The sequence below is a fragment of the Camelina sativa genome, chromosome 16 (assembly GCF_030686135.1).
Source record: "Camelina sativa cultivar CO46 ecotype springtype chromosome 16, ASM3068613v1".
NCBI classification, from domain to species: Eukaryota; Viridiplantae; Streptophyta; class Magnoliopsida; order Brassicales; family Brassicaceae; genus Camelina; species Camelina sativa.
This window is the reverse complement of record NC_141895.1, coordinates 26,473,401-26,501,380: the sequence shown is the minus strand read 5'-3', so window position 1 is coordinate 26,501,380 and position 27,980 is coordinate 26,473,401. Positions and strand designations below refer to the sequence as shown.

General features: G+C 35.5%; 2 protein-coding genes, 1 long non-coding RNA gene and 4 pseudogenes across 8 annotated transcripts; 1 reads left to right on the top strand and 6 right to left on the bottom strand.

Moving 5' to 3' along the window:
• Positions 1 to 692: 692 nt before the first annotated feature.
• On the bottom strand, positions 693 to 9,812 carry LOC104753975 (glutamate receptor 2.2-like; annotated as a pseudogene). Its single transcript, XR_015585444.1, has 5 exons — positions 9,563 to 9,812; positions 6,088 to 7,410; positions 5,676 to 5,988; positions 5,172 to 5,578; positions 693 to 1,336 (listed from the first exon to the last, which is right to left on the bottom strand). The product of XR_015585444.1 is annotated as a glutamate receptor 2.2-like (transcript).
• Positions 2,932 to 4,851, top strand: LOC147925984 (uncharacterized). 2 transcript variants are annotated; one of them, XR_015583404.1, is made up of 5 exons: positions 2,968 to 3,382; positions 3,664 to 3,754; positions 3,842 to 3,936; positions 4,004 to 4,116; positions 4,502 to 4,851. It is a non-coding gene; the product is annotated as an uncharacterized LOC147925984 (long non-coding RNA). The 2 variants fall into 2 exon arrangements; XR_015583403.1 differs by lacking the exon at positions 3,842 to 3,936 and having other exon boundaries at positions 2,932 to 3,382.
• A 988-nt stretch (positions 9,813 to 10,800) lies between the features above and the next one.
• Positions 10,801 to 11,815, bottom strand: LOC147925983 (B3 domain-containing protein REM14-like; annotated as a pseudogene). Its single transcript, XR_015584713.1, has 2 exons — positions 11,345 to 11,815; positions 10,801 to 11,273 (listed from the first exon to the last, which is right to left on the bottom strand). The product of XR_015584713.1 is annotated as a B3 domain-containing protein REM14-like (transcript).
• On the bottom strand, positions 11,272 to 13,665 carry LOC104752122 (F-box/kelch-repeat protein At1g64840-like). Of its 2 annotated transcripts, XM_019238330.2 has the most exons (4): positions 13,542 to 13,665; positions 13,410 to 13,474; positions 12,031 to 13,330; positions 11,272 to 11,945 (listed from the first exon to the last, which is right to left on the bottom strand). In XM_019238330.2, exons 2-3 carry the CDS (start codon positions 13,470 to 13,472, stop codon positions 12,158 to 12,160), a joined length of 1,236 nt encoding a protein of 411 aa, XP_019093875.1. In that variant the 5' UTR covers positions 13,473 to 13,474; positions 13,542 to 13,665; the 3' UTR covers positions 11,272 to 11,945; positions 12,031 to 12,157. The 2 variants fall into 2 exon arrangements, with proteins under 2 accessions (XP_019093875.1, XP_019093874.1); XM_019238329.2 differs by having other exon boundaries at positions 13,410 to 13,665.
• Positions 13,666 to 13,987: 322 nt separating this feature from the next.
• Positions 13,988 to 15,573, bottom strand: LOC147925982 (B3 domain-containing protein REM14-like; annotated as a pseudogene).
• A 2,666-nt stretch (positions 15,574 to 18,239) lies between these two features.
• On the bottom strand, positions 18,240 to 19,865 carry LOC104752121 (F-box/kelch-repeat protein At1g64840-like; annotated as a pseudogene). Its single transcript, XR_015584711.1, has 2 exons — positions 19,685 to 19,865; positions 18,240 to 19,592 (listed from the first exon to the last, which is right to left on the bottom strand). The product of XR_015584711.1 is annotated as an F-box/kelch-repeat protein At1g64840-like (transcript).
• Positions 19,866 to 19,997: 132 nt separating this feature from the next.
• LOC104752120 (insulin-degrading enzyme-like 2) lies at positions 19,998 to 27,966 on the bottom strand. The gene is made up of 26 exons (XM_010474190.3): positions 26,219 to 27,966; positions 26,051 to 26,126; positions 25,879 to 25,946; positions 25,647 to 25,738; positions 25,357 to 25,430; positions 25,226 to 25,269; positions 24,986 to 25,037; positions 24,761 to 24,883; positions 24,548 to 24,660; positions 24,293 to 24,455; positions 23,711 to 23,803; positions 23,462 to 23,547; positions 23,234 to 23,320; positions 22,938 to 23,041; positions 22,727 to 22,829; positions 22,509 to 22,604; positions 22,211 to 22,400; positions 21,972 to 22,033; positions 21,798 to 21,902; positions 21,497 to 21,698; positions 21,210 to 21,418; positions 20,971 to 21,095; positions 20,837 to 20,888; positions 20,648 to 20,734; positions 20,437 to 20,559; positions 19,998 to 20,344 (listed from the first exon to the last, which is right to left on the bottom strand). Exons 1-26 carry the CDS (start codon positions 26,363 to 26,365, stop codon positions 20,099 to 20,101), a joined length of 2,922 nt encoding a protein of 973 aa, XP_010472492.2. The 5' UTR covers positions 26,366 to 27,966; the 3' UTR covers positions 19,998 to 20,098.
• Positions 27,967 to 27,980: the final 14 nt, after the last annotated feature.

Genomic DNA, 27,980 nt, shown 5'->3' with positions numbered 1-27,980 from the left:
TACAAACTTTTGCACGGTCAATCATTTCATAGTTTTTTTTTTATTATTATCTAAGATTTTTTGGACTTCGATTTGTATAATATATCAATATATAACTTAACAAATCAGAGAAAATTTGAACTTTCAACTGTTCAGCATTTTATAGACAAGAAAAGCACATTCACCAATTAAACCATCAAAACACAAGGCAATGAATTTTTTTTCAGTCTTATACAGTGTTTTGCATTTCACTTACGTATTTGTTATATTTATTTCTTAAAGGAACAAAAAAATTTCTACGTAAGTAAATGCAAATCTTAAGCAGTACGGTTTGTCAAAAAAAAAAAAAAAAAAAAAGCAGTACATCTATTGGGTCAAAATTTATCCTTGAAATCTAAGCAAATCATTTAAACGTCAAATATAATATAGCTTATGCAAACTACTTAGCGCTTCGTATAATTTTATGCAAAATTTGTGTAGTCTTTCAGACCGATCTCTAGACATGTTTTGAGTTTGATCAAGGCTGAAATTTGCATTATCTGATTAAGCACATTAGGCAAGTTCTATTTGGATTCCTCTAATGCCATGTAACATGGCTAAGAAGAACAGTCAAGCAGCATCACGAGATCGGATTGTTTCACGAAAATTGGCTAGAAACTGTACACGAAACTGTAAAAACACTTGTATCATGTGTATTAGCTTTGGCGTGATGATTCTTATCATCCAAATGAGGAAGATGTTATTAGATTTGGTGTGATAGAAACTATAAAAGCACTTGTATGATGTGTATTAGTTGACTGTGTTTTAAAGATTATTTGTTTGGTTTGATTCTTGATTGTTGTTGCCATTATCTTCTTGGCTTGATTCTTGAATGTTGTTCCCAATATTTGCTTGGTTGTTTTCATGAATGTTGTTCTCAGTATCTGCTTGGTTTGATTCTTGAATGTTGTTTCCAGTATCGGCTTGGTTGTTTTCATGAATGTTGTTCCCAGTATCTGCTTGGTTGGTTTCTTGACTGTTGTTCCGAGGTGGTTGTTGGTTTGACAAACAAGAACATTTCTCCACGTTGTTGATGTAAGAATCTCCATCTGGTTGATGAAAATTTTGCCAAAAATCATTTACCTGTTTATTCTTAAGGGTGAAAATACATATTACTAATGCAATGACAAACAGAAGCCAGAAACTGTCTACGCCGAGCTGCCTAATTGATGTAGACGATTTTGGATCTGGGTTTGTGACTGGATCAAGGCATGATTTGTCTTTATTTTGGAAATATGTGTGCTCAAGCTCCCTTCCTTTAGGTGATTCTGCCACTTTTAGGATGGCCCTTGATACATCAGCATCCAATTGGAAAAACCTGCGAAAAGAAATTCATGATTTTGGCATTTCGGATAGAAATTATCACACAACAATTTTGTTATCACTACAAGAAAACATGGTTTTTCCGACTACAAATGACGACTACATATGTAGTTGCTATTTTTAGCGACTATTTAGCGACTATTTGGCAACAATTTTATGACTACAAAAATTTAGTCGTATAATAGTCGTTATTTTGCGACTGTTTACAGTAGTCGGTAATTTAGTCGTAATTTAACGACTATTTTATGACTATATTGCATAACAGAACATGTAGTTGTGAAATAGTCGTTAATTTAGCGACTAAGATGCGACTCATGGTAAAGGTCGCCAATAAGTCGTATATCAGTCGCTAAGAATATCAAAATTTTCAAAATTTAACTCCACACCCTTAACCAAACTCCAAAACCTAAATCATAAACTTAAAGCTTAAATCTTGAATTCAATTCTTAATCTTAGAAATTATTTTGTAAACCATAAAACTAAAACATAACCATTCTTATATATACATAAAACCAAGTTTTAATGCTTAAAATAAAATCTAATTTTTCCAAAACTTAACCCTAAACCCTATACCCCCAAACCTTTAACCAAACTTCAAAACCTAGATCATCAAATCTAAATCTTGAAGTTTAAATTCTTAATCTTCTAAATATTAATTCATAAACCATAAAACCAAACCATAACCATTATATATATATATATATATATATATATATATATATATATATCATAAAGCAAAGCTTTAATATCTATAATTTTCCAAATCTTATATTTTTACCAAATCTTAACCCCAAACCCCAAACTAAAGCTCCAAAACCCTTAACCTTAAATTTAAAACCTTTATAGTTCATATATAGAAATTAAATCATAAATCATTCACCCAAAAGGCCAAAATATAACCATTGAATATCTATAAAACCAATATGTAAAACTATTTAGTATTCACATATAAATCAATATTTCCAACAACTATATACTTACAAAATTTAGTAAACTTAGTCATTTTAAAACCTAAAACAAATTATTTTTAAATCTAAATCAAATCTAATATTCTTCTAAATTTCAAAACCCCATATATATCATAAAGCAAAGCTTTAATATCTATAATTTTCCAAATCTTATATTTTTACCAAAACTTAACCCCAAACCCCAAACTAAAGCTCCAAAACCCTTAACCTTAAATTTAAAACCTTTATAGTTCATATATAGAAATTAAATCATAAATCATTCACCCAAAAGGCCAAAATATAACCATTGAATATCTATAAAACCAATATGTAAAACTATTTAGTATTTACATATAAATCAATATTTACAACAACTATATACTTACAAAATTTATTAAACTTAGTCATTTCAAAACCTAAAACAAATTATTTTTAAATCTAAATCAAATCTAATATTCTACTAAATTTCAAAACCCCAGTTCCCAAATCATAAATTTCAAATCTCATTTCCTGAATTATGGACCCAGAATTGCAAAATATATTATAAGTATAAAGTTTTGATCCAACAAATTACTCTTTAAAATATGAAAGCTTTTTATTGGATGATATGTAAACACATGGATTACACTATCAACCGTTGATTAATTTAATCCAACGGACAAGGTTTTTTCCTACTCTTCTTTCTCTTTTGTCTCCTTCACCGAGGGATTACCTTTCTCTGCAACGGACAAGTTTTTTCCTTCTCTTCTTTCTCCTTTGTCTCTTTAGCCGATTAACTTTCTCTTCTTTCTCCTTTCTCTCCTCCTCCCGTTGCTTCATTCTATTCGATCTCATCTTGTCATATTTTTCATCCTCTCAAGTTTTTAGATTTGGTACCATAGCATTTTTGCGGATCTCAGATCCAAGAGCGAAGCTCGTCATACTGCTCCGCCACTCAGGACACACTACCAAAGGACTCCAATCCTCATCATTGGGCAATTCAAGACGCAAGTGGTGTGTATCATCTCTAGCCTCCCTCGTACGATGCTGACCGTGATGTAAACTAAGGAAGAGAAGAGAAGCTCACTCGTCGCAACCCTCTCGATTTCCCTATCGTAATTATCTCTTTGCTTTCGATTCCTATTTAGAAATTGGCTCTAGATTCCTAGGGGTTTCACATTGCTATTAGAGTCCCAATTTCGATATAGACACTTGAAATTTCAGTTACAAATGTATTTGGATTCGAGAATTTTCACGAGGTTGAGCAAATTGAGATTGTGAGGCTATATCAAGCGTTGATTTGTATGACTTATCTTGTTCTGTGTTCATCACTTGCTAGTATTAGGTATATGTTACACGATGTGAATAATTGAACTCCTTTTCGCTTTGTTTACAGATCAGAACCCCTTGATGACACTGAGAGCGAAGCTCGTCAATACGATGCTGAGCGCTCTGAATTTGGCGGCTTCGGTTGCGCCACCGGAAAGGTGCTCTCTGTTATTTTTCCTTACCTTCCAATTTTCAGATATATTTTAGGGTTCAAATGAGTTAAAGTTGATTACTTGCTTGCGCAGGTGCAAATTCTTCTTCTTATTCTTCTCCATTTTTCTATTCATCAGATATATAGTTAGGTTTATAGCTCTATTGATTGATTTGTGTTCTGTGATAGGTGAGTAGAATCATAGATTTCAACTGCATTAATTTGGGTCCGAGCTAAAATCTGAATCTTGTTGTAGGACCTGCGAGGTCATGTTCTTTGTCTATTCGTTGCAAGGATGCTCTTGGTCACCATGCTCAAGCACACTCTTAGACAGAGCTCATGATATACAACTTTATTTCAGAGTGGAAGGTAAACTTTCATTTGTGAAGACATTTTCTTATCCTTTGCTATTACGGTACAATATATTTACTTTGCTACTTATTGCTGTGAGACTTTTATTAATTATGTCAGAGAGTCATTTGTTTAGCAGCCTCTGTTGTACTTTTTGTGAGGCTTTTTGTTGAATTTGTCAAGAGTTATTTGGTAAACCCGATCTATAGACACTTGTTTTGTCTGCACTCTTTAACTAGAGTCACCATACTCACACTCACGTTTTTAAGCTAGAGGACATGTTAGTTATAGTGAATTGCTTGTCCCGATGGCTTCTCATTTCTAGTCTCGATTTTGAAATTCTGTTATATTGATACTGGGAAATGTGTCCCCATGATACCTTTTTTGTTTGTTTGTTCTGAAGGTACTTGAAGAAATGAGTTGCTCTGGGAACATTAGTGGGAACTACTTAGGCTTCAATGATGGGATACCAAGCAATTGAGAATGTGCTACAAACCATTTATTATGTAGCTGTTCATCTATTTTTTTTTTCTAATTATGTTTTTTTGAGGAGGATGAAGATTCTTATTTCTAATTATGATTTTTAATTTTATTTTGTAATACAGTTTTTTTTATAATCATGGTTTGTAATAATAAATATAGTATTCAAAAAACATTATTCATAATTTAAATATATTTAAAACAATTAATAATATATATTTATAATTTGTATAAATACTGTATAAATACAATAATGTATAAATACTGTATAAATACTTAAATACAACTATAGTCGGTAATTAGTCACTAAATTTGGCAACTATGTTAAGACTAATGTTCGTAATCGTAAAATTAGTCGTAACGTAGTCGCTAAATTTAGCGACTACATTACGACTACGCTTACGACTGCGAACATTAGTTGTAATGTAGTCGCTATTTAGCGACTAATTTACGACTAATTTTTCTTACCGACTAACGATTTACGACAACAGGTTTTAGTCGCTATTTGGTCGTAAAACACCATTTAGCGACTAAATAGTGACTAATAGTGCAGTCGTTAATTTCATGTTTTCTTGTAGTGTATGGAAACTCACGAAGCCGAATCCATCAACGCTAAAAGGTTCTTCAACCATTTGATAAGCGTTGCAGTATTGTCCAAGAAAGAGCCTCATGTAGGGTATTTCCATGAAAGCTGCAGAGATACCACCTTTTTTTGGTCCTTTCTTTAGAAGCTCGTCACACTTTTCGGCGCTGTCAAAGGGTATGAGGCTAGATTTAGAGAAATTCGATTGTTGAAGTTTTCCAAAGATGAATGATGTCCTTGGATATCCCACATTTTCTCCTTTTTCAAGCAAACTTCTCATGCTGGTTATGGTTGGATTAAGTTGCCGTGATGTCAAAAGGGACGCCAAACTGGCTGTGTAACTTTGAGTCAGCACAAGCACGATAAAGTACCATGTGACAATCAGAAGCCTAGCTCCAAAGCTGAGCACTCTTTCTCCTGTAAATCGCAGATAAATATAGAAAGCATTAAGGAAAGTGATATTTTCGAATAATGACTATATATGTTGAGATGTAGAAATAGATATAGAATTTACTTGGAGCGAAAACCATGGTAGAGAAGGAAAACCAAAATATTGTACTAATTTGGTACTTAGCTGGTCCACGAAAGTCCGGGTTAATCCTATGTTCAATAACCCAAACTGTAAAGCCAATGAGGAAGAAGAAGAAAAAGGAAGTCATCCACAATTTCCATGTTAAAGGCTTCAAGAAACTGATACTGTCTCTTTTCACTTGGTCTTCTACAGGGACAATCAATCCCACTCCTGATTTAATGAAAGGAAATGTAAAGTGGACATACGATGATCTATTTGCCAATATAGTCGTATACCCCACAACCGCGTCATATTTCTGCGACACAGATAAAGAAAAGAGATTTAATTAGGGACCTCACTAGGATAATCTCTATAAATGGTAATCTGTTGGGAATGCATAGATTGTCTAACTCACCCCGAGATAGACTTGGTAGATTAGGTCGTTGTGATCCCCAGCTGGTTTACCGCCTGATGTTTGAAAATGAAAGAAATCATAGGAAATGTCATAAGGCATTGCTTGGGTCACAGCCTCAAAGAAAGCTATGCAAAAGCCTTTGACTTCTTGTAATTTCGTGGTAGGATTCATGGTGACCTCCACAAGATCAATGTAACCAGTTCTCTTCGGAACTCCAATACGCAACCTCCTCCCATTTGTTGGGATCTCCCATCCTTTGGGAACAAAATTAGCCTCTCCAGGCCATATTATATGTTTAAGATGATCTTGCCAAGTTGATAAAGCTCCCATACTTTGCGGCTCTTCATCTAATTTCTTCACAAGACCATTTTCTTCCGTCCAGAATCCTATTGACCTTTGTCCAGTTCCAATAACATTAACAATCTCAAACACCCTTGGTTGAAGTTGCCCTTTGAAAAAAACGGAAATCTCCTGCAAGTCCTTTGAACTGTACAGTTGAGAGCGTCCGGAGAAGCTTTGGACCGTATTGAGATAGACTAAGAGCTTCAAGTTCAGATACATTCTTTCCAAGATCCACGTTACTAAATGTCATGTTATCTGTTCCAGCTTTTTCAATGGCTATCGCCAATGCGGTGGTAGCATCATAAGCCCACAATCCATAAACATTCAGGTCAATCTCTGGGAACCTCTTCTTCCAACGAGCTCTAAAATTTTTGAGGTCTTTTGATTTTCGAATATAATTTTTAACACCCAATACTCCTTCCATAGCTTCAATACCCGTCTCATCTACCAAACTTAATTCATCGGTTACTCCATTGGTAAGGATCCAAACATATCCTGGTTTCATCAAACCAATCTTCTTAATTTTAATAAAGACTCTTGAGGCAAGAGAAGACGGCATGTGGACAATAAACACTCTTGTCGGCATGGTCATCATCTTAGAAAGCTCTAGAGAGATTTCATAATCAGAAACATTGAGAGAGATAACAGACCAGTATGGTATACGAACGTTAATCTCTTGTAATGCATCAGTAAGATGTGACATTATACCTTCTCCAAATGGATTGTCGATGTAAAAAAGCACGACTTCTCTCCAACCAAATAGCTTGATCATAGATCTTATGGCGTTTACTTGAAAGGAGTCTTCATATGTAGCACGGAAGAAGTATGGACTACGTAGAGAAGTAAGAAACGGGCTTGTGGCAGAGTATGAAACAATCGGTACCCGAGACTTTTGTCCAAGATAGATCATAAAATGAGCTTGCATGGATGTCCAAGGCCCCAAAATCGCTACCACTTGCTTGATCCTTATTAATTTTAGAGCTGTTACAAATCAAAACAAAGAAAATATTGGTTGAGTTGTTAAAAATTAAGATGTTTGACGTGTAAACACGAGAAAGAACATAATAATTTGACAATTATATTTAATTCGACCAAAACAGTACAAACAAAAAGTATTTTAATAATAAATACATATTATCACAACTTTAACTTGATATTCTATAAGTTGCATTTTATGATTAAATTAAAACTTGTAATCATTGCATCTCGTTGTGTTCCAATTGAGATTTTATTGGAAGAAAAAGTAATGTTCCATAATTTGACCAAAGAAGAAATACATTGTTTTTTTTTTTTGGTCAAACACGTTGTTCTTTTTAAACTGTACTAACTGAAGAGATAAACTTAAGTTTTTGTAAATTGTAACCGATGGATATCTTCAACACCTTTAAAGTGGCCAATCTTCCTGAATCCCATCTTTCAAAACCGATCCTAATAGCTAGTTCAAATGATTCTAACTTAGCTAAATTAAAAGCCAGTTCTTTGTCGTTCTTAATACTCTCAAGGTTTTACAATCTATAGCATAATGAAAATACCTCACTCAACAATTCAATACAAGATTTGAAAGAAACCCGACACAGTGTACGTATATATTGTTTTTGTCACTTCACTTTGAAGAGTTCTTTCATCTCATAGGAAAGTTTTAGTTTCTCCGTGCACATTCAATTGTAATGTCGATTGCTTGGGTTAGGAATTGTGCATGTTTTAGTATTTTATTTAGGTCATGAATGTTCTAGGGTGGCTCATACTATTGCAAAAAGTGTTAGGAGGGATATAAGATTTCAGTTTTACTTAGCATTTGGAAGCAGTGGCGGAGCTAGAAAATCAGCACATTAGGATCAAAAGAATTTATTGGGGTCAATTATGTTATTTAAAAATTTACAAGGGTCAATTGTGCTATTTTATAGGGATTATTTTTTTTTCCTAAAATTTCAGCTAATTGAAAAAATTCACCGGTTAATTGACCCCATGGTTATACTCTGTCACTGAGTTTTTTTTGGTTTCATGATCAAGTGAAGGCTGAAGTTGAATAATTGTTTTTTTGGCTTTTAGTTTTGCTTTCATCTTATTGCTAGGCATTGCTCTTAATTATATCAAACAAAAAAAAAGTTTTTGGATTTTGGTATATGTTTTCTGGTCTTTAGATTTTCATTTTTTGGGTAGATTTTAGTTTCTTTTCAAAATGGAATGATAGTTTGTTTAGTTTTTGTTTTTTTTTGTCCACTCATATTATAAAACTTGAAAGATACATGATGAATTACAACTTAGCTGTCGGAAAATAAAGATATCCGTAGAATCTAAAGCACATAAGAGGGAAACTAGACCAACGAACAAGAAAAAGTATTCGGAAACATAAAACGAAACTAAAACAAAAAATTACAAAATTAAAAAACTAAACCTAAAAAAAAAAAAGAAAACTAAAATAAAAAATTAGGGAACAAGGTATAACCCTTACGAAATACACTAGTTTTAAGATGCAACAAAAACTCTTTTCCCCAAGTCATAACTCCGGAGTTTTTGGTTTTACTGTTAATAGATTAAATTTTTATTTGAAGAAAAAGAAAAGAAAAGTGTGATCGATGGTTTTTCATTTCAGGGTTAGGAAACCGGGCCTTTTATTTAATGTAATAAATATTTGACCAAAAGTAGTCATGGATTAAAAAAAATAAAAGAAAAAGTTAAACCCATCGGCTTTGTCTCGTCAACGTTCGACGTGCATGAAAATCAAAACAAAATTATTTTAACCGCGACCCCTACAACTTGATCGATCTTAACTAGTTCATTAAAACATTTTCTTATGCTATTAAGATCTAACTAATTAAAATATTGATTCATTAAAGAGTTCTCACTGATTAATTAGGCTATTTATAAACAGAATTAAAAGTATATGTACGTACATGTAGAAAGAAAATTTCCCTCGTATTTTGAGAGACGACCCTATAATTAAAGATGGTGAAAGAGAAGCCTAATTTACCATAATGTGGATTTCTAACCAAACGAAAGGGGAACTATAAATTTATATTCTTAAATCAGCAAAAATGCATCGTTGATTAGTTGATATGTCACAACCACAATATGAACCCAACAAAAAAACGTTACATAGATTTTGACAAAGTATATAGTATATATTAGGTACCTGCAGCTGCTGCACCAACGACATCGTTTTTGGAGTCTGCAATATTGGGAACAAGCCTCGTCTGAAACTGGGGGCGAGAAGAGTAGAAATCGGCTAGAGCCAAATTAATGCAGTTCATCTCCATGTCGGCGTGCATTTCCTCGACATCTGTTACAAATCCCACATTGACTTCAGTTGTTCTCTTGCTCTGTCCCCTGCTGAGTTCCACCAAGAAGTAGAAGAATAAGAAAAGCATCTTGTTTCTCTCCATCATTTTTTTTTCTTCGCATAGCAAAAGTATTTGAAGGTTGTGCTTCTTCTTATATCTTAGTTGAAATGTGTTTGAAGTATGAGAATAGATGGACTATGCGTTGGTACGTATGGGAGAATTATATAATAACCTATTCAACAGAAATATTGATTTTCTATTGAGAAATAAGTAAGATAGTCAATGCTTGAGAGTTGAGATAATCAATAAATCAGTTCTAAACTGATAAAATTCTTTAGGAATTTGTTAGGTGGCATATTTAACATCAAATTTTAGTAACCAATCTAAAGTAGGAATATCTACAATGTATAGGTTTTGTTTTGTTTTGATTTTGGTATGAATTCTGTTTTTAATCAAATGTATCTCTCTTTTTTTCAAAGAAATAGAAATCTCAATCTAGTTATTACTTCACTATATATATATATATATAACTGATTGAGTAATTTTGTTTTTTTTTTTTGGTTTATTGTATATACGTTTTTAATCATATGAAAGATTGATTTGGTTATATGGGTTTAGATGAAAATATTTATTTGATTGAATACTTTTAGGGTGCAAATGGTTGTATGTAGTTGAATGGTTGAATAAAAAAATATGTTGAAGAAAAAAGTTGAACAACATTTAACTTTTCAACTGCAAAATAGTAGATAAATGGATTGAATATTTTTTCTAATTTTTTTAGTTGATTAGGTTAAATAATTTTTCCACTTATTCATCTCAAATGAAAAAATTGAGGTGAATTTTTATTCAACTATTTTAACTTATTAAGTCTTAACTTAATAGGAGTACTTGTTAACTTTGAAGTTCGTGAAAATGCGTGGGTAATGCAGATCTAACTAAAATTTAAGCATGTATCTTAATTTTATATAAAACATTCATGAGGTTGGAGACGACTTCCTTTGGTCAATAGGAGACGACTTAGCTTATACAATAATTGCATTGTACCAACTAAACCAATATTGATTATTAGTTTAACTAAACCGAGACTATATTGTGACTAACCCAACACTCTATATATTTATAATTTTATAATGCATTGTGAAAGGTATATCTATGAACCAAATCCAGGTATATATACCTTACACCCTAGAAGCTTAGCAATCAAGGTAACCGAAAACAAGACTTTTTCTCCATGCATGTTTGCTAACTATGAGTTCCAAAATTTGGTTTGATTCCCTGTTTTCAATGAATCTAGGTCTAACATCACTTTGGACTTGGGAGCAAAACTTAAAAACAGAGCTTCTGCTGCTTCCCAAACCAGCTCCAGGGTGGTCGCATCTCTTATCTTAACGCCACTAGCGTCGCAGAACTCTTTCTAGCCTCCTAACAATCTCTTTCTATTAAATTCCTCGTCAAACATAGATTCGTAGATTACTTCAGCCCAAATTTATCCAACAGCCTCATCTTATATGCCTTCTTTAATGTCATTCAGGTATTCACTTTTGTGAAAGGTAGCGGAAGATACTGCAACAAAGATGACTCAGAATTGATAAAACTGTGAAACAGACAACTAATGGCTTGGTCATGAAACTAACCAGTTTACATAATCTTATGTTGTAAGGTGTAAGCGTTAATATCATGAATCGGTTTTAGGATGGTGAAGATGAAGCTTTCTATATCAATCTACCTTCTTTTCCTTTCTTCCTGAGCATTCCTGCGAAATACTCTCGTCTTTGCTGCTCTCTACATCGCATTCCGATTCTGTGGAAAGAGAGAGACTCTACTTCATAAGCTTCCTTCTGGTCTTTGGAAAACAACGTAGAAATTCACACAACAAAGAGAGAGACTCTTCTTCATAAGCTTCCTTCAGTTTGAGAGTGAAGAATTCCATTGGCACGACAGAAATTTTCCCACCCTTTTCTGATTAAAGTAGTTCCACATGACTTCTTTCGTTTCTAATCTGGTGTCCATGATCTGTCTTTTTCGTTCATCAGAATCATCTCTCCACATGTTGTATCTTGACCATTATCCCTCACAAAACTATTTGAAAGATACTGGAAATTCATTACAATACAACATGAATTTGACCAAATTCATACCAAAGAGTAGAAAGGCGGCACATTAGTCACAAAACAGAGGAGGCGTCTCGTAAAGAAGACTCTGTCTCTCTCTTCTTGGATTCTTCTTCCTATGAACCTTCCCTCAAAAAAAGAAAAGAATAAATCACATGAGCACATCGCTTAAATGTGTCTGAGATTCAGAGTTAGAGAGAGACACTCACTGAGGTTCTCGTTGTCTGAACGAACACAATCCATATTGAATCTCACAAAAACTGGGTCCAAACAACTTGACATGTAAATAAAGCCATGTCTCTAAAGATAGTGAATCCAAAAGTAAGCTGTTACAGCTTAGCTCTCAACCTGAAGAGCCACCACAGGAGGAGATCTGTTGAGAATCATCACACGGTTCTCTCTTGAAAATCTCCAAAAACATAGGTTCTCTCCGGCGTTTCCTGTCTCTACTCCATATTTATAGGCATAAGTTACATTTCCTGGCCCATTGGTAAACAAAACAGAGTTCCCACTCACACCACAACCACCAGGAAGCTCCTTAGCCGAGAAGGAGCAATTCCCCAGCTCTCCAATAAACAAAACACGGTCTCCCAAATCGCTGACCACAACCCATTCACCAGCCTCCTCATCTAGCCTACTCACTCTACATACTAACCGAAAATAATTTAACTCACCATATCTTGGGACGATTTTCTCAACCAGGAAAAGCTCATCATCACCTGATGGAACTAGATAATTACTTGAGTTCAAAGGCTTTGAGGGCTTCAGGGGAGTCACTTCCAGCGAACAAGGATCAATAACGAAGATTTCCCCGCTAAGAAAGACAGCGTAAAATCTACCTCTAAAAGTGAACAAATCCCAGCAAGAAGCATCTGAGAACTTGCTAACCCGCATCCACCTCATTTCAGCACTTGTTAACACCAACAAAACTTTAGTGTAGTTGAGTAGCACAACGAATCCTCCTCCTTCTTTATTTAACGGAAGCAAAGCCACGCCTCTGTAAGCTGATGTCCACGCTTCAGGATCCCAACCGATCATTCTGTACTGATGTCCTAGAGGGATGATCTGACAGTCTAGCATGTTCATCAAGGTTGGCTTTTCAGATCCTGGTATCTTCACTTTCACTGTACACTGAAGAGGCTCCATAATATGATGATTCTCTGACTCATCTAAACCTATATCTCCTAGAAAATACTCACAAGGCGACGCATCTCGGACTCTAAAGAGAAACAAAGGGATCTTCTCAAGGATACACAAGTCTTTGCTATCGTAAGGGAAATCAGCAAAAGTGGGAAGAGAGTAACTCAGACGTAACAAGCAAGAAGGAAACGGAATCGACGATCGCCACGAGGTGCAAACAGAGCGAACATGAACAACTTCGAAACAGTTGTCAAGATACGTCAAGATGAGTTGCAGTAGCTCTCCAGGGAGAAGAGACCACTCTGGTGTCTGCTCTTTCGTTGCAGGTTGCGTCGATTTGGATGCGGGAGACAGCTGCAATTTCGAAACCTACAAGCAAAAAAAAAAAAAACAATTACAATTTTTGAAGTACACATCTGCGAATAAGCATCAAAAAACGAGTTCTTACGCAATCCAGGAGAAGAGAGCAGTCTATGGATGATGATGTCTCCGTTGCAGCTTCCACCATCATTGCTGAAAGAATGAATTAAGAATTTGAATCCAATTCCAGAACTGAAGGTGGAGAAAGAGTTAAACGTACCCAAAACCTGGATTACGTTTTAAGAACCCTAAAAATCACAGAGACACAGAAGAAGAAGGTTGAAAAAGTCAGAAACGAAACCATCTTCTCCCAGAAATTTTCGGATCTTAGGGAGGCAAAACGCATTCTGGGCCACGTCCGATCAACCAATTTGACTAGTCGGGTCGGGTTAAATCAACGGGTCTACTTCTTTCCGGATTTTGGGCCTTAGAACAACTACAACCCTAAAACACCAAATTTTGACATTATTGACCAAAGCACCAAACCCACCAAACCAAAACTCTCTGAGTTTGGACTCTTATTGGGCTTCAACTAAACTTGATGACCATCAGCATGAAGTAGCTTATCTTAAATAGAGTATGCATCCAAAAAGTTACAGGTAGCCACCAGAATGTCTACATTTCCTCACAAGTCACAACAAAAACAACTTACAGTGACTTCTTCACACAAAAATAGACAATGTCACTTGTTAAAACAATTGGACAAAACATTGACAATTGGACAATGTCACTTGTTAAAACATTGATCTCTGGTTTTTCACCTTGGAACAAAACTTAAGACCAGAGCTTCGGTCTGCTCCCCAAACCAGCTCCAGGATGATTGATTCTCCAATCTTCACACCGTTAGCATTGCAAAACTCTTTCCAACCTCCTGCCAATCTCATTCTGGTACGTTCCACCTCAAAACACATTTTTGTAGACCACTTCACGCCGTTTTTATCCAAGAAACTCATCTTCTTTGCCTTTTGTAATCCATTCACCTTTGTGAAAGGTATTGGAAGCGTCTGCGAGAGTTTCAAACGAGGGTGAGATAAGGATGAAGAATTCTGTAAAAAGAAACTTACTGGTTTGGTTATGAGACTAACCAGATTAGATTCTCTGATGTTGTAAGGCGTAAGGGTTACTGTCACAAAACGGTTTTGAGATTCTGAAGAAGAAGCTTTCCATATCGATCTACTCTTCACTACATTACCTTCTGATAAGCAATCTTCTTCTTCTATCTCCCCAGGGGATATACGTAAACCAAGAGTTCCACCTCTTTGGATCAGTTTGAAAGTTAAGAAATCTCCAGCTCTGAGTCCATTAGCTTGACAAAAACTTCTCCATCCTCCTCTGATGTAAGTAGTTCCGCATGATTTTCGTTTCAAACTTACACTCCATGATCTGCCCTTTTCGTTCATCAGAATTATCTCTCCACATCTTCTGTCTAGACCATTTGCTCTCACAAAACTCATTGGAAGAGTCTGGAAATTTCATTACAATACAAACATGAGCTTCAATCTAATCAGACCCTTGTATAAGAGTTTCTTTTAGTGTTTTAAAAAATTAAAGAATTAGAATACCAGTGAGTCATAGCGTAGATTTGGAGCCGTGACATTAGCCACGAAACAAGATTGATCTAGTGAAGACTCTGCTTTTTTCTTTTTTCCTTTGAATCTCCCCTGAAAAAGAAGAGGCTACATCCAACTAGTATTAGACTAAAGAAGAGACTCTCTATCTTTTTATATAATACTTACGGATTCATATTCTTCCACTATATGAGCACATCTCTTCAATATATCAGTTACAAAGGCAAATGAATACAACTCACCGAGGTTGATCTGGTTGTCTAAAGAAGACACATATTGAATCTGACAACAACTAGGTCCCAAAATTGTCACGTGAAAACTCATGTCTCTCTTGTTTGAAAACAAGGATGTCGCCGATTCGAAGATTATGTGCGAGAGCAAACTCCTTCCAACCGTTTGCAAGTTTCTGGCCTTCTACTTTCACTTTCCAGGTTATTTTGGATGCGTCTGATCTTAACTCGGCCGTCTTCTGCTCATTTCTTCCTTGTACATTCTTCAAGATGAAAGCCACAGGAATTGTCTGAATCAACATGCAAATACATAACAGACACATTATGCTCAATGAGCTTCTCAAAAGACAGAGACATAGAAAGAGATAGAAGAAGGGAAAGAGTAAGAGAGAAAGATTACCAAATGGCTGTGAAAGCCAGGAAGAAGAGGCTTGAAGAAATGTTGATTCGCCATTATCAAAGATTCTAAATCTCTCTCAGACTTCACACGGCAATCTCAAAGGGGTAACGAGTGCAGAGATGGAATTCAGGGGCTAATACCAACTGTGTGCTCTGGAGCAACTCAATGGAAACAACTGCACATCTCTTTTTTTAGTGTACTTTTTCACAACGCATTTGGGAGGCTCTGGCAAAGAAGCTCTTGCTACATAAGTATACCATGGACTGGAAAGAGATTATGGCTCTACTCGGAAGCAAAGAGCTTGACAAGACCACACAACTTCTCGTCGGCTATGCTTTTCAGAACACTCTTCACTCAATATGGTTAGAGAGAAATGCCCGGCGCCATGGTGAACAACCAGTTACGGAGGCGAGGTTACTCAAGCTCATTAACAAAACAGTCCGCAATCGGCTAAGCAATCTTAGACCTGGAGATGACATAAACATCCAAGCCTGGTTTGCAGCAAGATTTTACTAACTTTAATCTTATGATTCCATTTATTTTCTTTTGAATATAATTTAACATTAAATTCAAAAAAAAAAAAAAGGGGTAACGAGTGTAGTAAACACAAAATTATAAACACTAAATTTTAACCCGCGGTACACCCCGATTTATGGTTCCCTTTTTTTTCGGCGCGTGCGTTCCTTATCTGATTTTAGTATCTCCGCGGGAAGATACATTTAAACTAAAATATGAAAATTATAAGCTGCACTTTTTTGTTAATTTTTGTTTAATTTTTTTAGTGTTTAAAATTGTATAAATGTATTTTGATAGTTAATATTAGGATTTAACCCGTAGTATACAGAGAAATAATTTACTTTTACATAATCATAATTTAATCAAGTTAATTAAATATGTCTAATATTTTAATATTGATAAATACTTTTAATGAATAATTTTGTACTACCAAAATAATGATATTTCAAATTTACATTAATACTAATCCAAACCCGTGAAGCTATATAACCCTGTGAATTTGAATGATAGACCAAAAATAAAATAAGAAGTATTGAACCGAGAGAAAAGTAAACAAAAAGAGGGGGAGAGACATTTATAAAGCATAAAAACTTTTAAAAAGTCAGCTATTTTAGACTGTTTTCCATCAGCAAAAGAACGTAGAGGTCACAATCTTATCTTTCAGCTGTGGCATGGGATGATGGGAGGCATAGGAACTGCTCCAGATTTGGTGATCACTCCATGACATCTGGACATATTTCATCACAGTTGTATATGTGCAACTGCCAAATGAGCATAGCAAATAGGTGCATCTTTTTATGTTGCTGGTGATACTAACTTGAGAATAGAGGTCAACATTATTTATAGGTGGATATATTCAACTTATAGGTGGACATATTCAACTTAATCTCATTAATCACCACATTTAATTCTAAAATACTATAATTTTGTCTCAAATTTCTATATATAAAATCGTATAAAAACAAATTAATTAAAACAAATTAATAACTATAAAATCGCATAATATATATATGGGAATATGCCAAGTTTATATTATTAGATTAATTTTGATTGATTATAAGTCATTAATTTTTTAATATGATTTTATATATAGAAATTCGGGACAAAATTATTGTATTTTAGAATTGAATGTGGTGATTAATTAGGAAGATAGAAAATCAAATGTAGCTGATTTCTAGGCTCCTCATAAATTTATATTTAAAATCGATTATTGTAAAGAATTTGTAGAGAGATTTTAGGAGAATGAAATTTGAAAATTTTATTTCAGATTTAATAAGGAGATAAATTAGGAAATTTTTGTTTTTGTTAACGGAAAAGAGTTGAAATGATTTTTTTTTGTTTTATAATTTTATTAAAGAAAATATTAAATTACAATGGCATGAAATGTAAATAATTCTCAACTTCAGGCCTTCTTTGCTAAAGTTGGTGTGAAAATAATAATATAGATGTCAAGACTTATTTTTATTTTTAACTAGAGACTCTTTGGTTTCCCACTAGTGAACACTCGTTGGAACCCGAGAGCTTTAAAAAAAAAAAACAGTAATGATTAACTTTGTTTCAAAACATATATTTATGCACTTTACATGCTTTTATAATAACAATCATAAATTTCTCAATTAAATCAATTAAGTAGAAGTGAATAGACGATTCTCACTTGAGATCACAAAGTTATATAAACTTAATATCGAATCAAAGGATAAGGTTGCTTGTGATCTAATTAAAAAAAAAACCAACAGTATGTCTCATTTCATCACACGGTTCTCACTTGAGAATCTCCAAATATTGAGTTCGTCTTCCGGCCTTCCAGTATGTACTCCATATTTATAGGCAAAAGTTAGATAGCCTGCATTGGTGAACAAAATTGAGTTCCCAGTCACACTCACACCACATCCATCAGGAAGCTCCTTAGCCGAGCAGCAGACATTTCCAATAAACAATACACGGTCTCCTAAATCACTGACCTCAACCGACTTACCAGCCTCCTCATCTTGCAACTTCACTTGAAAAGTTACCTCAACCATGAAAAATTCACCATTGACAGATGGAATCGGATAGTCTAGTGACTGTTTAGGTGAAGGCGTCAGGGAAGTCACTTCCAGCTAAGAAAGGACGATAATCTGGGACACTCTTTAAGGCGCTTTCACCTCATTTCGGTGCCTGTTTACACCAAAAACATTTTAAAAGCAGAGGACCAACACACCAAATTCTCTTCCTCCATCAAATGTTAAGCGGAAGAAAAGTTATGCAAGTAAGTGTTTCCAAAAGTGTAATCAGAAGGTACAATCCAATGAAGAAGAAGAAAAAAAAAACACAGCAAAACGTATCCATTAGCGAGAATTTTGGATTAGCACCCACTCCAGAGAGACAGAGCCGGAGATCTGTTGATGATCGCCACACGATTCTCACTTGACAATCTCCAAAAAGAGTGGTCATCTTCAGCCCTTCCTGTATGTAATCCGTATTTGTAGGCGTACATTACACAGCCACCCTCATTAGTAAACAAGATTGAGTTCCCATTCACACCATAACCATCAGGAAGCTCCTTAGCTGAGCAGCAAACATTTCCAAAGGTCCAATAAACAATACACGGTCTCCCAAATCGCTGACCACGACCCATTTACCAGCCTCCTCATCTAGCTTACTCACTCTACATATGAAGTCATTAATATCTACTTCATCAGAAGAAGTTGGGATAGTATTCTCAACTAGGAAAAGCTCATCATCACCATATGGAACCAGAAAATTGCTTGAATTCATAGGCTGTGAGGGCATCAGGGGAAAAATCACTTCCAGCGCATAAGGATCGATAACGACAACATCTCCGTTGAAAAAAGCTGCGTAAAACCTCCCTCTAAAAGTGACTAAATCCCTGCAGGGAGCATCTGAGACGTTCTGAAACCACAACCATCTCATTTCAGAACTTCTCAACACCAACAAAACTCCAGAGTAGTTGAGAGGATCACAACGTATTCTTCACCTCCTCCTCCTCTCTCTTTGTTTAACGGAAGAAAAGCCGCGCCTCTGTAATTTGTTGACGATTCTTCATGATCCCAACCAATCATTCTGTACTGATGGCCTAAAGAGAGAATCTGACAGTCAAGCATTTTCACCAAGATTGGATCAGATCCTGGGATCTTCACTTTCACTGAACATTGAAGAGGATATGGAAGAAGCTCTATATGATCGTCTTCGTCTCGGCGGCCTATTCCTCCCATAACATACGCAGAAGGCGACACAGTATAACCAGCAGCATCACGAGTTTTGTCGACTCTAAAGAGAAACAGAGGGACCTTCTCGAGTGTGCACGAGTCTTTGCTTTCGAGAGTGAACTCGGGGAGTTTGGGAAGAGAGTAGCTTGGTCGTAACAAGGAAGAAGGAAAGGGAAATGCGGATCGCCACGTGTTGCAAACAGAACGAGCATGAATAACATCAAAACAGTTGTTTAGAAGAGTTGAGATTGTTATCAGTAGCTCTTCAGGGAGAAACGACCAGTCTGTTTTGGACAATGTGAGATCTTTCGTTGCTGATGAAGACGGAGACAGCTGCAGTTTTGAAACCTAAAAGACAAACCAAAAATTACAATTTCGAAGGTTTTTAAGATTGATTCAAATCAAATACAAAACATCGGGTGATAAAAAAGAGTTCGTACAAGTTCCGGGAGAAGAGAGCAGTTCAGTAGCATGGATGATGTCTTCTTCTCTGTTTCAGGTTCTTCCATGTTTGCTGATTTGCTGCGATTTTTGGAATTATGAAAGAACAAATTAAGAGTCGTCTAGAGTAGATTAATCGCAGATCTAGCCATCGGGTCGTGTTTTGACTTTTGACTCAGTACAAGTCATTATAGTATTTAACTTGCAGATCTGTTTAAAGCATTATTTATTTATTTTGGTATGAATTAGGCTTATTTATCGACCAACCAAAAATTTTTTTTTTGAAGAGTTACGCAAAAGTAGTTCCACAAGTCGATAAAACTCTGTTTTCTTTATTACAAACCAGTTGAATACAGGTTCACATTTTGGTAAATGAGTGTGTGTATAAATATTTGAAAAGTGTTGGGAGCTCATCACAGTTTCAGCTGGTTACAACCTCTCAACGATCTATAAAGAGGTAGAGAGTTTCTGAAACCAACAATGTCTTCGATTTCTACAGATGGTGATACAACTTTGTCTTTATCAGATGCCATTTCCTTTGAATGTTGGTTTCCGTAAACGCATACGCTCAGTGATTTCTTTTTTGGTGCGTCAACCTTTATGTATTCGTTGAAGAAATCTATTAGTTCTTCCTTCTTTAGCTCTTTCAGTGCAGCCACCTGACCATAACACAAAAAAATGTAAAGGGTTGTGTTATGTGGCTTCAAAAAGGAAGACTTAACGAAATTTGCATTATGCGGTTTTTCTTTACCTCTGCGTCTATGCGGTTAAATTTGAGTGTCCCGTCTTGAATCTCTCCCCAGTAAAACCCGGATTCCTCACTCAAGTTCTTGTGTTTTTCAAGCTTCATATCTATCAACGCTGTTACATTGCGCTGGGAAGAAAGTCATGTCAGCTAGTGCATTAATGTTTAATCTCAAGCAAAGCAAGTATTATCTAGAGTATTGGTTATGTCATCTCACCTTGAATTCTTCATCGCTAATATTGTAAAGTTTACTCTCAAGATCTTTGAGTAGTGACTCGACCCTCAAATCTATATGTCCAGGACCCTATTAACAAAAGTAATTAAAGAGATATGCATAAACTAGATAGGGTTATGCAAAGTTCGAGTGGCAAATATATAGAGGCAAGAAAGATTGGTAGTTTGGTACCTTGACTGAAGACTGGATAATGAACTGTACACCATAGACACCAGAGTCGTTTCTGTGTCGCAGAAAAGTCATTATTCATGTGTTAACAAGAACTCAGTAGCATGCAAACGTATGAGAAATTGATTCATATGTACCTTTGAGAGAGTGAAGTGATGTAACCAAGTTGCTCAACCGTTCTAAGCTGGTGAAAAGTGGCTTGCTTTGCAATAAGTTTAAACATCTGAAGTTTGATATTCATGGAAAATTCATCTTGATGAACCTGTTCGTTTGCAAACCAATTCCGTTAACAATGACTCTTAGTACCAAGATCTACTAGAAAAGCTTTATAAGAATTAAGAAATGCAATAAACTAATAATCTTGTCGCAAATATACCTGAATGTAATGGACTAGAGCAGAATTTTCATCGGTGGGGTTTGTGCCTTGTTGATGGTAGAAGTATTTCATTCCTGTTTTGAGCTCTGTAACCCTATTTGTCAAGAACTGAGATGGAAATAACGGACGACAAATAGGTTTTGGTTCGTTAAAGAGAACATCTTCAACATGCTTCACCATTGACTCAGCTTCGCTCTTCTCAACATTTCCTGAAATGAGTGTCTTATAATGATACCACAACGACTAGAAAGAAAAGAAAGAGGAGTGAAGACCAAAGACTATCATACCTGCAATATAGCACTCAACAAATGTCCTTGATAACAACATAGGAACGAACTTTGCCAAGTCTTCCGCTTCCAAATAAGTAAGTGCATCTAGTTCCTCTGTCCAAGGCCAAGAGTGATTTTGTAATACCATTGAGCAGTAACTCATTGCTTGATGATATGGTTGTCGGAATTTGTGGTTTTGGTATGCCTTTGTGACCGTTTCCTGTTTCAGATCAAAGTGAAGCAGAGAAACAAGGATTCAATATATCTGGTAACAAGGCTTATAGATGTAGTGATTTGAAGTCTACAAACAAAGGTTTACCTTAATAACAGAAAACCTATCAGGTTTTACTTGGAATTTTGCTATCTTTTGAATGACAGCTTCCAGCAAGATTCTCAATTTGTGATTAAAGCCAACAAGATAGAGCTAGAAAATGAGAAACAGTTAAGTCAAACATTTCATTGTGAAAACGTCATAATCTTCATACAAACCCACCTCAAAACCATTGTCCGAGAGACTTATTCCATAGTGAAGACCAGCAATGCTAGCATAATAAGCTGAAACGTACAGATTGATGGAAGTTATCACCTTTTTATTTAACTTGTTATTCATTGTAACATATTCTAACTTGTCCTAAAAGAACTACATAAGATATTGCAACATAAAGCAGCAGACTCGTTAAATCGATGATCTAAAGGAAATAACCGAAAAGATGACTATATATGAAATCTTACCATATTCATTCAAATAGTCTACCAGCAACCAAACAAAAAAGTTTGAAAGAACTACAGCATCAGGAGAGGTTACTGCAAGGGGGCAGTTAAAATCCATCTTAACATATGCCTTCGGTTTGAAGAACATTGTATCAGGCTTATACCACAATCTTGAGAATGATGTCTTTCTCAACAAAACAGGAAATATATCCTGTTCCAGAATTTGATTACGTGACATAAGGTTATTGCTTGCTTCTATAATAAATCAAACTTTAAATGACAGTTTGTACATTGTACTTAAGTCATAGATCAACTGAACCTTATCCTTGAAATCCTTTAATGAAAAATCCGTAGGAATGAATACATTAGGTGTTGGAAGAAGCAGGTTTACATCAGGGGCAGACTGAACCCACTCCTGTAATTGTTAACACAAACCAAAACTGAACTTCTTCCAGAGTTACATGAAAATATTAAATCAAAACAGTTTATATATTGTTTGTCCAAAAAAAATCAAAACAGAATATATCAAAAGCCAACCTGAATGGTGAGTTTGGTTATCTTCTCAAGGGAATAAGCAGTGTTATACCATGGCTCAACCTTGTCCGTTTGCCCTTCAAATTTATTTGATTCCCAAAAGATTCTACACATACAATGGGATTAGATTCTGCAACACACAAGCTCATTTTGCCGTAAGCAGTCAGGATTTTGATGCTTCATGTAAATTCTACGAATACATTATTGAACATACCGAATATTAGTGGGAGAAAGCTCATTGAGAACCTTTTCCACACTAGCTGGATTGAACTTTGTAGGAAGTGATGATCCAACCAGCCAATGCTTCCTTGGATATATCTGAAGCATAATTGCCAAAGGACACATAAGATTTTTTTAAAGGCCAAGTGATGAGATTGTAAGAGTAAGCACCTATTCTACTTTGGTTCATCTTAAAGGCCAAGTATAGACTGAGCAGAAATAGATATATACGAAGCTTAAACAATAAGAAATTATGAGAATTGTAGATTGAACAGCTGAAAGTACTATTACCGTCATTTTTGGTGAAATACGTGTTGCATAAAAAATGGGGTGTATTTTGGCTTGATAGTGAAATTCTGCCTCACGTATAGCTGAGAGCTGCAACAACAATGACAGAGATGTATCAAACTCTTTAATAACACTGAATCAATAGGAATACTAGCCAGATTAAAAGCAGACAACAACAGAAAAGATGGAAACATAGGTCCTAGAGACAGTACAATTTAATGATACTAATACCTCATCGAAAATCCACTGGGAAACACCAAAATGTTGTAAATGCTTAATGTGTCTGAACAACAATCCCATAATATCTTCCATATGTTCTGTATACAAAGAATAAAAACAAAATCACACCAAATCCAGAAAATATCAGGTACTGACAACACATCAAGCACATCAATACCATCTAATCAACATAAAAGATATTGTTGTAAGTTTCCATGTATAGAATAATAAACCAAAACTACGAAGAACACATAAACCCACCATGGCCAGCATCAGTAAGATCAACTGTAACATTGAAGAAAGAATACTCCATAGTCCAGTCTGCTTCGCCAGCATACAGTCCCGTTGCCCAACCTGTGGAAGTATTAACAAGAATTAAGCAAGATAAATAAATGTGGAACTGATGATACCCAAAATTAAGTAAACAAGCAGTTGAGCAAATTTTTTAAGGGAATAAAATCCTATCATCGAGTAGATGGAAACAATATAGGATTTTATTAGTGCAGCCTATACGACACGCCAAAATGGGGGAATATAGCTACGATTTACAACTGAAGCAACAAAGATCTGCAGTTTCCGAAGCACTTTTCTAAATGTCTACTAGACAACCTAAATAAGTGTTCTGTAATATTCACAGTGGAAGGCAAATAAAGATCAAAGAAGAAACACCTCAAAATATGTATAAGGGGAACAACAAATCTTTAAGATTTCTCGCAACAACTTATCTTTTATAAAATTAAGATATCATTTTAAAACCAGTAACAGAGAGCTGAAGCTACAGCAACTTTTCGATTTGTTACCTGCCAAAAACATTTATTAGTTTGACCTTTAGAGAAAACCTACCCAAGATTTTTAACGCATAAAACAAACTTCCTTCGCCTTCATGACCAAGTAGACGACCAATGTACTTGGTTGGTGCTTCTTCATAATGATGGATGCTAGGAGTTATAGGCCAGTAAATAGTAAGCTTGTGACCTTGCCTTATGGGAACTACCTTCACAAGAACCTAAAACCAATGAAAAACACACCTTAGCAACATGTTAGTATGAATTTGTCTTCATTTCATAGAAATGATAAAGCTGAAATAAGGAACAAAACCTGCAAATGGTCAGGAGTACAAGGCTGACCAGGAAACCTAGGGATATCCTTGTTGGTGTTTCGAATTTCTTGGAACAACTCTTCCACTAGGCCTTGAGTTTTATCAAGGTTTTCTGAAGACATCCAGAGCAATTATATGTACAAATGTTATATATATGTTGATACTTTTGTTTTCTGAAACTAAAAGAGATTTGGGCTAGCTCCAAAACTTACCCTTGCCATATACAACCAGATGCATAATGTTGGCAGAATAGTGTTCATCATAGAATTTAATTAGTTCACTCCTTGTATCTATTCCTTTTGCTTCGGGTCGTACATGAAGAGTATCCATGTTACCTAATCAAAATTATCATGCATGAGAGAAAACTTTGGGAAAGACCACTGACTGTCCAAATGGACGCGAGCCAGCACCAATTAAGGATAGGTAGAAACATGAACCTGTGTTAAATTTGTGATATGGATGGTCATCCCGACTTAGATGCTTTTTTAACTGTGTCAACGTAAAAGGAAGGCTAAGTACACATCAAGAGACTTGTGGACTTTTAAGACATAAGGACCACAAGTTCAAAGAAAAACCTTATTTTTCATACTTAATTGTACATTTCCTTTTGCATTACAAAAATCAATGAAATAAACATATTCATCCATATAACTGTTCTTTGGGGCAAGGGAAAATACCTGGTGCATACGCCAAGGATCAGACAACAAGTTTTTCTGATTCTCTAGAATGATAGAGAACTCATCATTAGAATTTGTTATTTATCAAACAAATTTCAACATGAAAGCTATCAAGAAAGTCAAAAGCTAACCAGAATCGACAGCCTTGATCTCTCTCATGGTTGCATCAGCAGACATCAGTGGTTTGATAAAGAACTGTGCAAACCTGGTTTAAGCAATCACAGAAAAATTAGACACTGTCAAAAGGCTTAGTAAGAAAGAGAGAAAAAGTCTACCTATTAGCATATAAGGTTATATAGTTAGTTAGTTGGGATTAAGCTTCCTTTTACTTAATCTCAGCTCAAGTATAAATACTCTTGTATAGTTACATTTTACTTTAATGAGAAATTTTACTTTGTCATTTACAAAGTGTTAACACTACCTGTCCAAAGCTTCATCAAAAGAATCTGTGTTGATATCGAAATGGTAGTTAGTATATTCACTGGCAGTATAAGCATTTGTGCTCCCTCCATGCTACAAAAAAAAAAAAAAAAAAAAAAACAGATCTAATAAGCATTAAGACACATCCCATTTCATCTTGATTTAAGTTTCCTACAAGTAAAAAGAACAAGAACATCAAGTTTGTCTAGTAGAGCTGGAGAAGAACGTTTCACCTCTGTGATGTACTTGGAGTAACTATCTTCCTCTGGGTATTTTTCACTTGCATAAAATAGCATATGCTCTGAATCCCCACAAAAATAATAAAACCACCAGCCAGCACAAAAATCAGATGTTATGAAGCAAAATCATTAAAAAAAAGAAAAAAAAAATTGGGATAGAAAGTACCAAGGAAATGAGCTAGGCCTTCCAATCCATCCGGGTCAGAGAACGATCCGACGCTAACGTTCATTGAAGCAGCACACTTAAATAGCAAAAGACATAGAGGAAACAAAGGTCATGATTTTATCATCAGTACAGTACAATTTAAAAAAGAGAAAATTTGAGAGCAATTACCTTGTCAGTCTCCGGGTCGCTGATTAACAACACCTCGAGCGAATTCTTAAGTAAAATCCTCCGATAGTCTCTCTTGTCAGTGCGTGGCTTTAGTATCTCGTCACCTCGATGCACCGTCACCGTCGTCGTCTCTGTTCCAACAGCCATATTTTTTGGGATAGTTCTTCGCTCTTCATGAATGTCGTCTGTCTAACGTCTTTCTTTTTATTTCCGAGCTGTGAAGAAATTATCAAGTGTGGCAGAGTCTATTTGTGTGGTGAACTAATCAACGGTGTATGTTACTCCAAGTACCAAAGATCCAACGGCGATTACTTGTGATAGTTATAGTCGTCGCTAGACTGGGTCTTCGCTTTGTATTGCCAACGTCTTTTCCTTTTGTCTCTAATCTAATGACATAGACTTATAGAGTGTAGAGTTTCCGTCTAACTATTATAAAGTTAATAAAATATGGAAAAATATGGACTGAAAAAGTTGTTTAATAGTATGATTTATAAATACTAGTTAAAATTCGTGCTATATTATTTTAAATGGATTTGAGTTGATTTTTGAAAAGCATAATTCAAATATGTGGGTTGTTATTTCAAAAACCACATGATTTTAAAAAAAAAATTATAAAAAGTTTAACCATCGTATATGGATTTAATCGATCGCTGAATCCAGTTTAATTTTTGAAAAATAATAATATAATTAAACTTATAAAAATGTTAATTAAAAAATATTTGTTGTGAACAATAGTAGTTAGATGAATAAATGAAAATATTTAAATTAAATTTTGTATCATATCAAAAATAAGTAGTTGCAAATAAAGACAATAAGATAACATGTGATGAATAATAAAATTATGATACACTGCTCCTAAAAAGAAATTATCGAGAGGGACCGAGAGAAAAACCCTAGAACCAAAGTCGCAGCCGCCGCTGATCTGGTTTTGCCTCTCTATTGAGCCTCTTTGGTCGCCGGGGAGGGCCCCCTCTTTTATTGCTTTTCGTTTTTTCTTTCTTTTCGTCGAGTCAAGGTCGGATCTGAGATCTCCTCTTCTTCTGGGTCTCTGGTTGGTGGCTGGATGGAGGTTCAAGATCGCGCAGTGGCAAGGACAACCTCGACTTGTGGTGGGGTTGCTCTGACTTTGTTTTCCATCGCTGGAATCTTCGTCGGAGGTGTTCGTTGGTGTTGGAGTGGCGACTACTCTTGATGCGACGTCTTGATACCGGTTGGTTTGGCTTGGTTGAGACCGAAGGGGAGTCGAAGGGTCCTCCTTTTTGGGTTTCGGAAGCCGCAGCGATTCGATTCCGGTGGTTTTGGGTTCAGATCTGGTCGTTTCCGGCTAAGAAGCGAGACTATAAGGCAGAAGTGATGTGGCTAACCCGGCAATGCACCATGAGGTGAAGATATGCTAATCCGTGTTCTATTCTCTTATCTTTAGGCGATTAGCATTTTGGTTAATGTGTGGTTGGTTCGGAAAAGCCTCTATTCATGCTGGTCGCGTTTCTTGGTCGGGTCAGTCGGATGTATTGTCCGTTTTAGGCTTAGGACCGGGACAATGAACGCCGGAGAAACCAAGCTTTTCTGATGATGCGTCTCTAGGTTGATGCTATTGGGACAAGTTTTACACGCCGATCAGGAGGTTATAATAGTTTGGATTTGCTTTGTTTTTTCAGTATAGGATTTGGTCTTCTCTGTGTTAGTAGTTGTTTTCGTGTCATAGGGTCAATTTAGGTGGTTTAAGAGATGATTTCACACCGAGTCGTGGTGTGTTATCTAT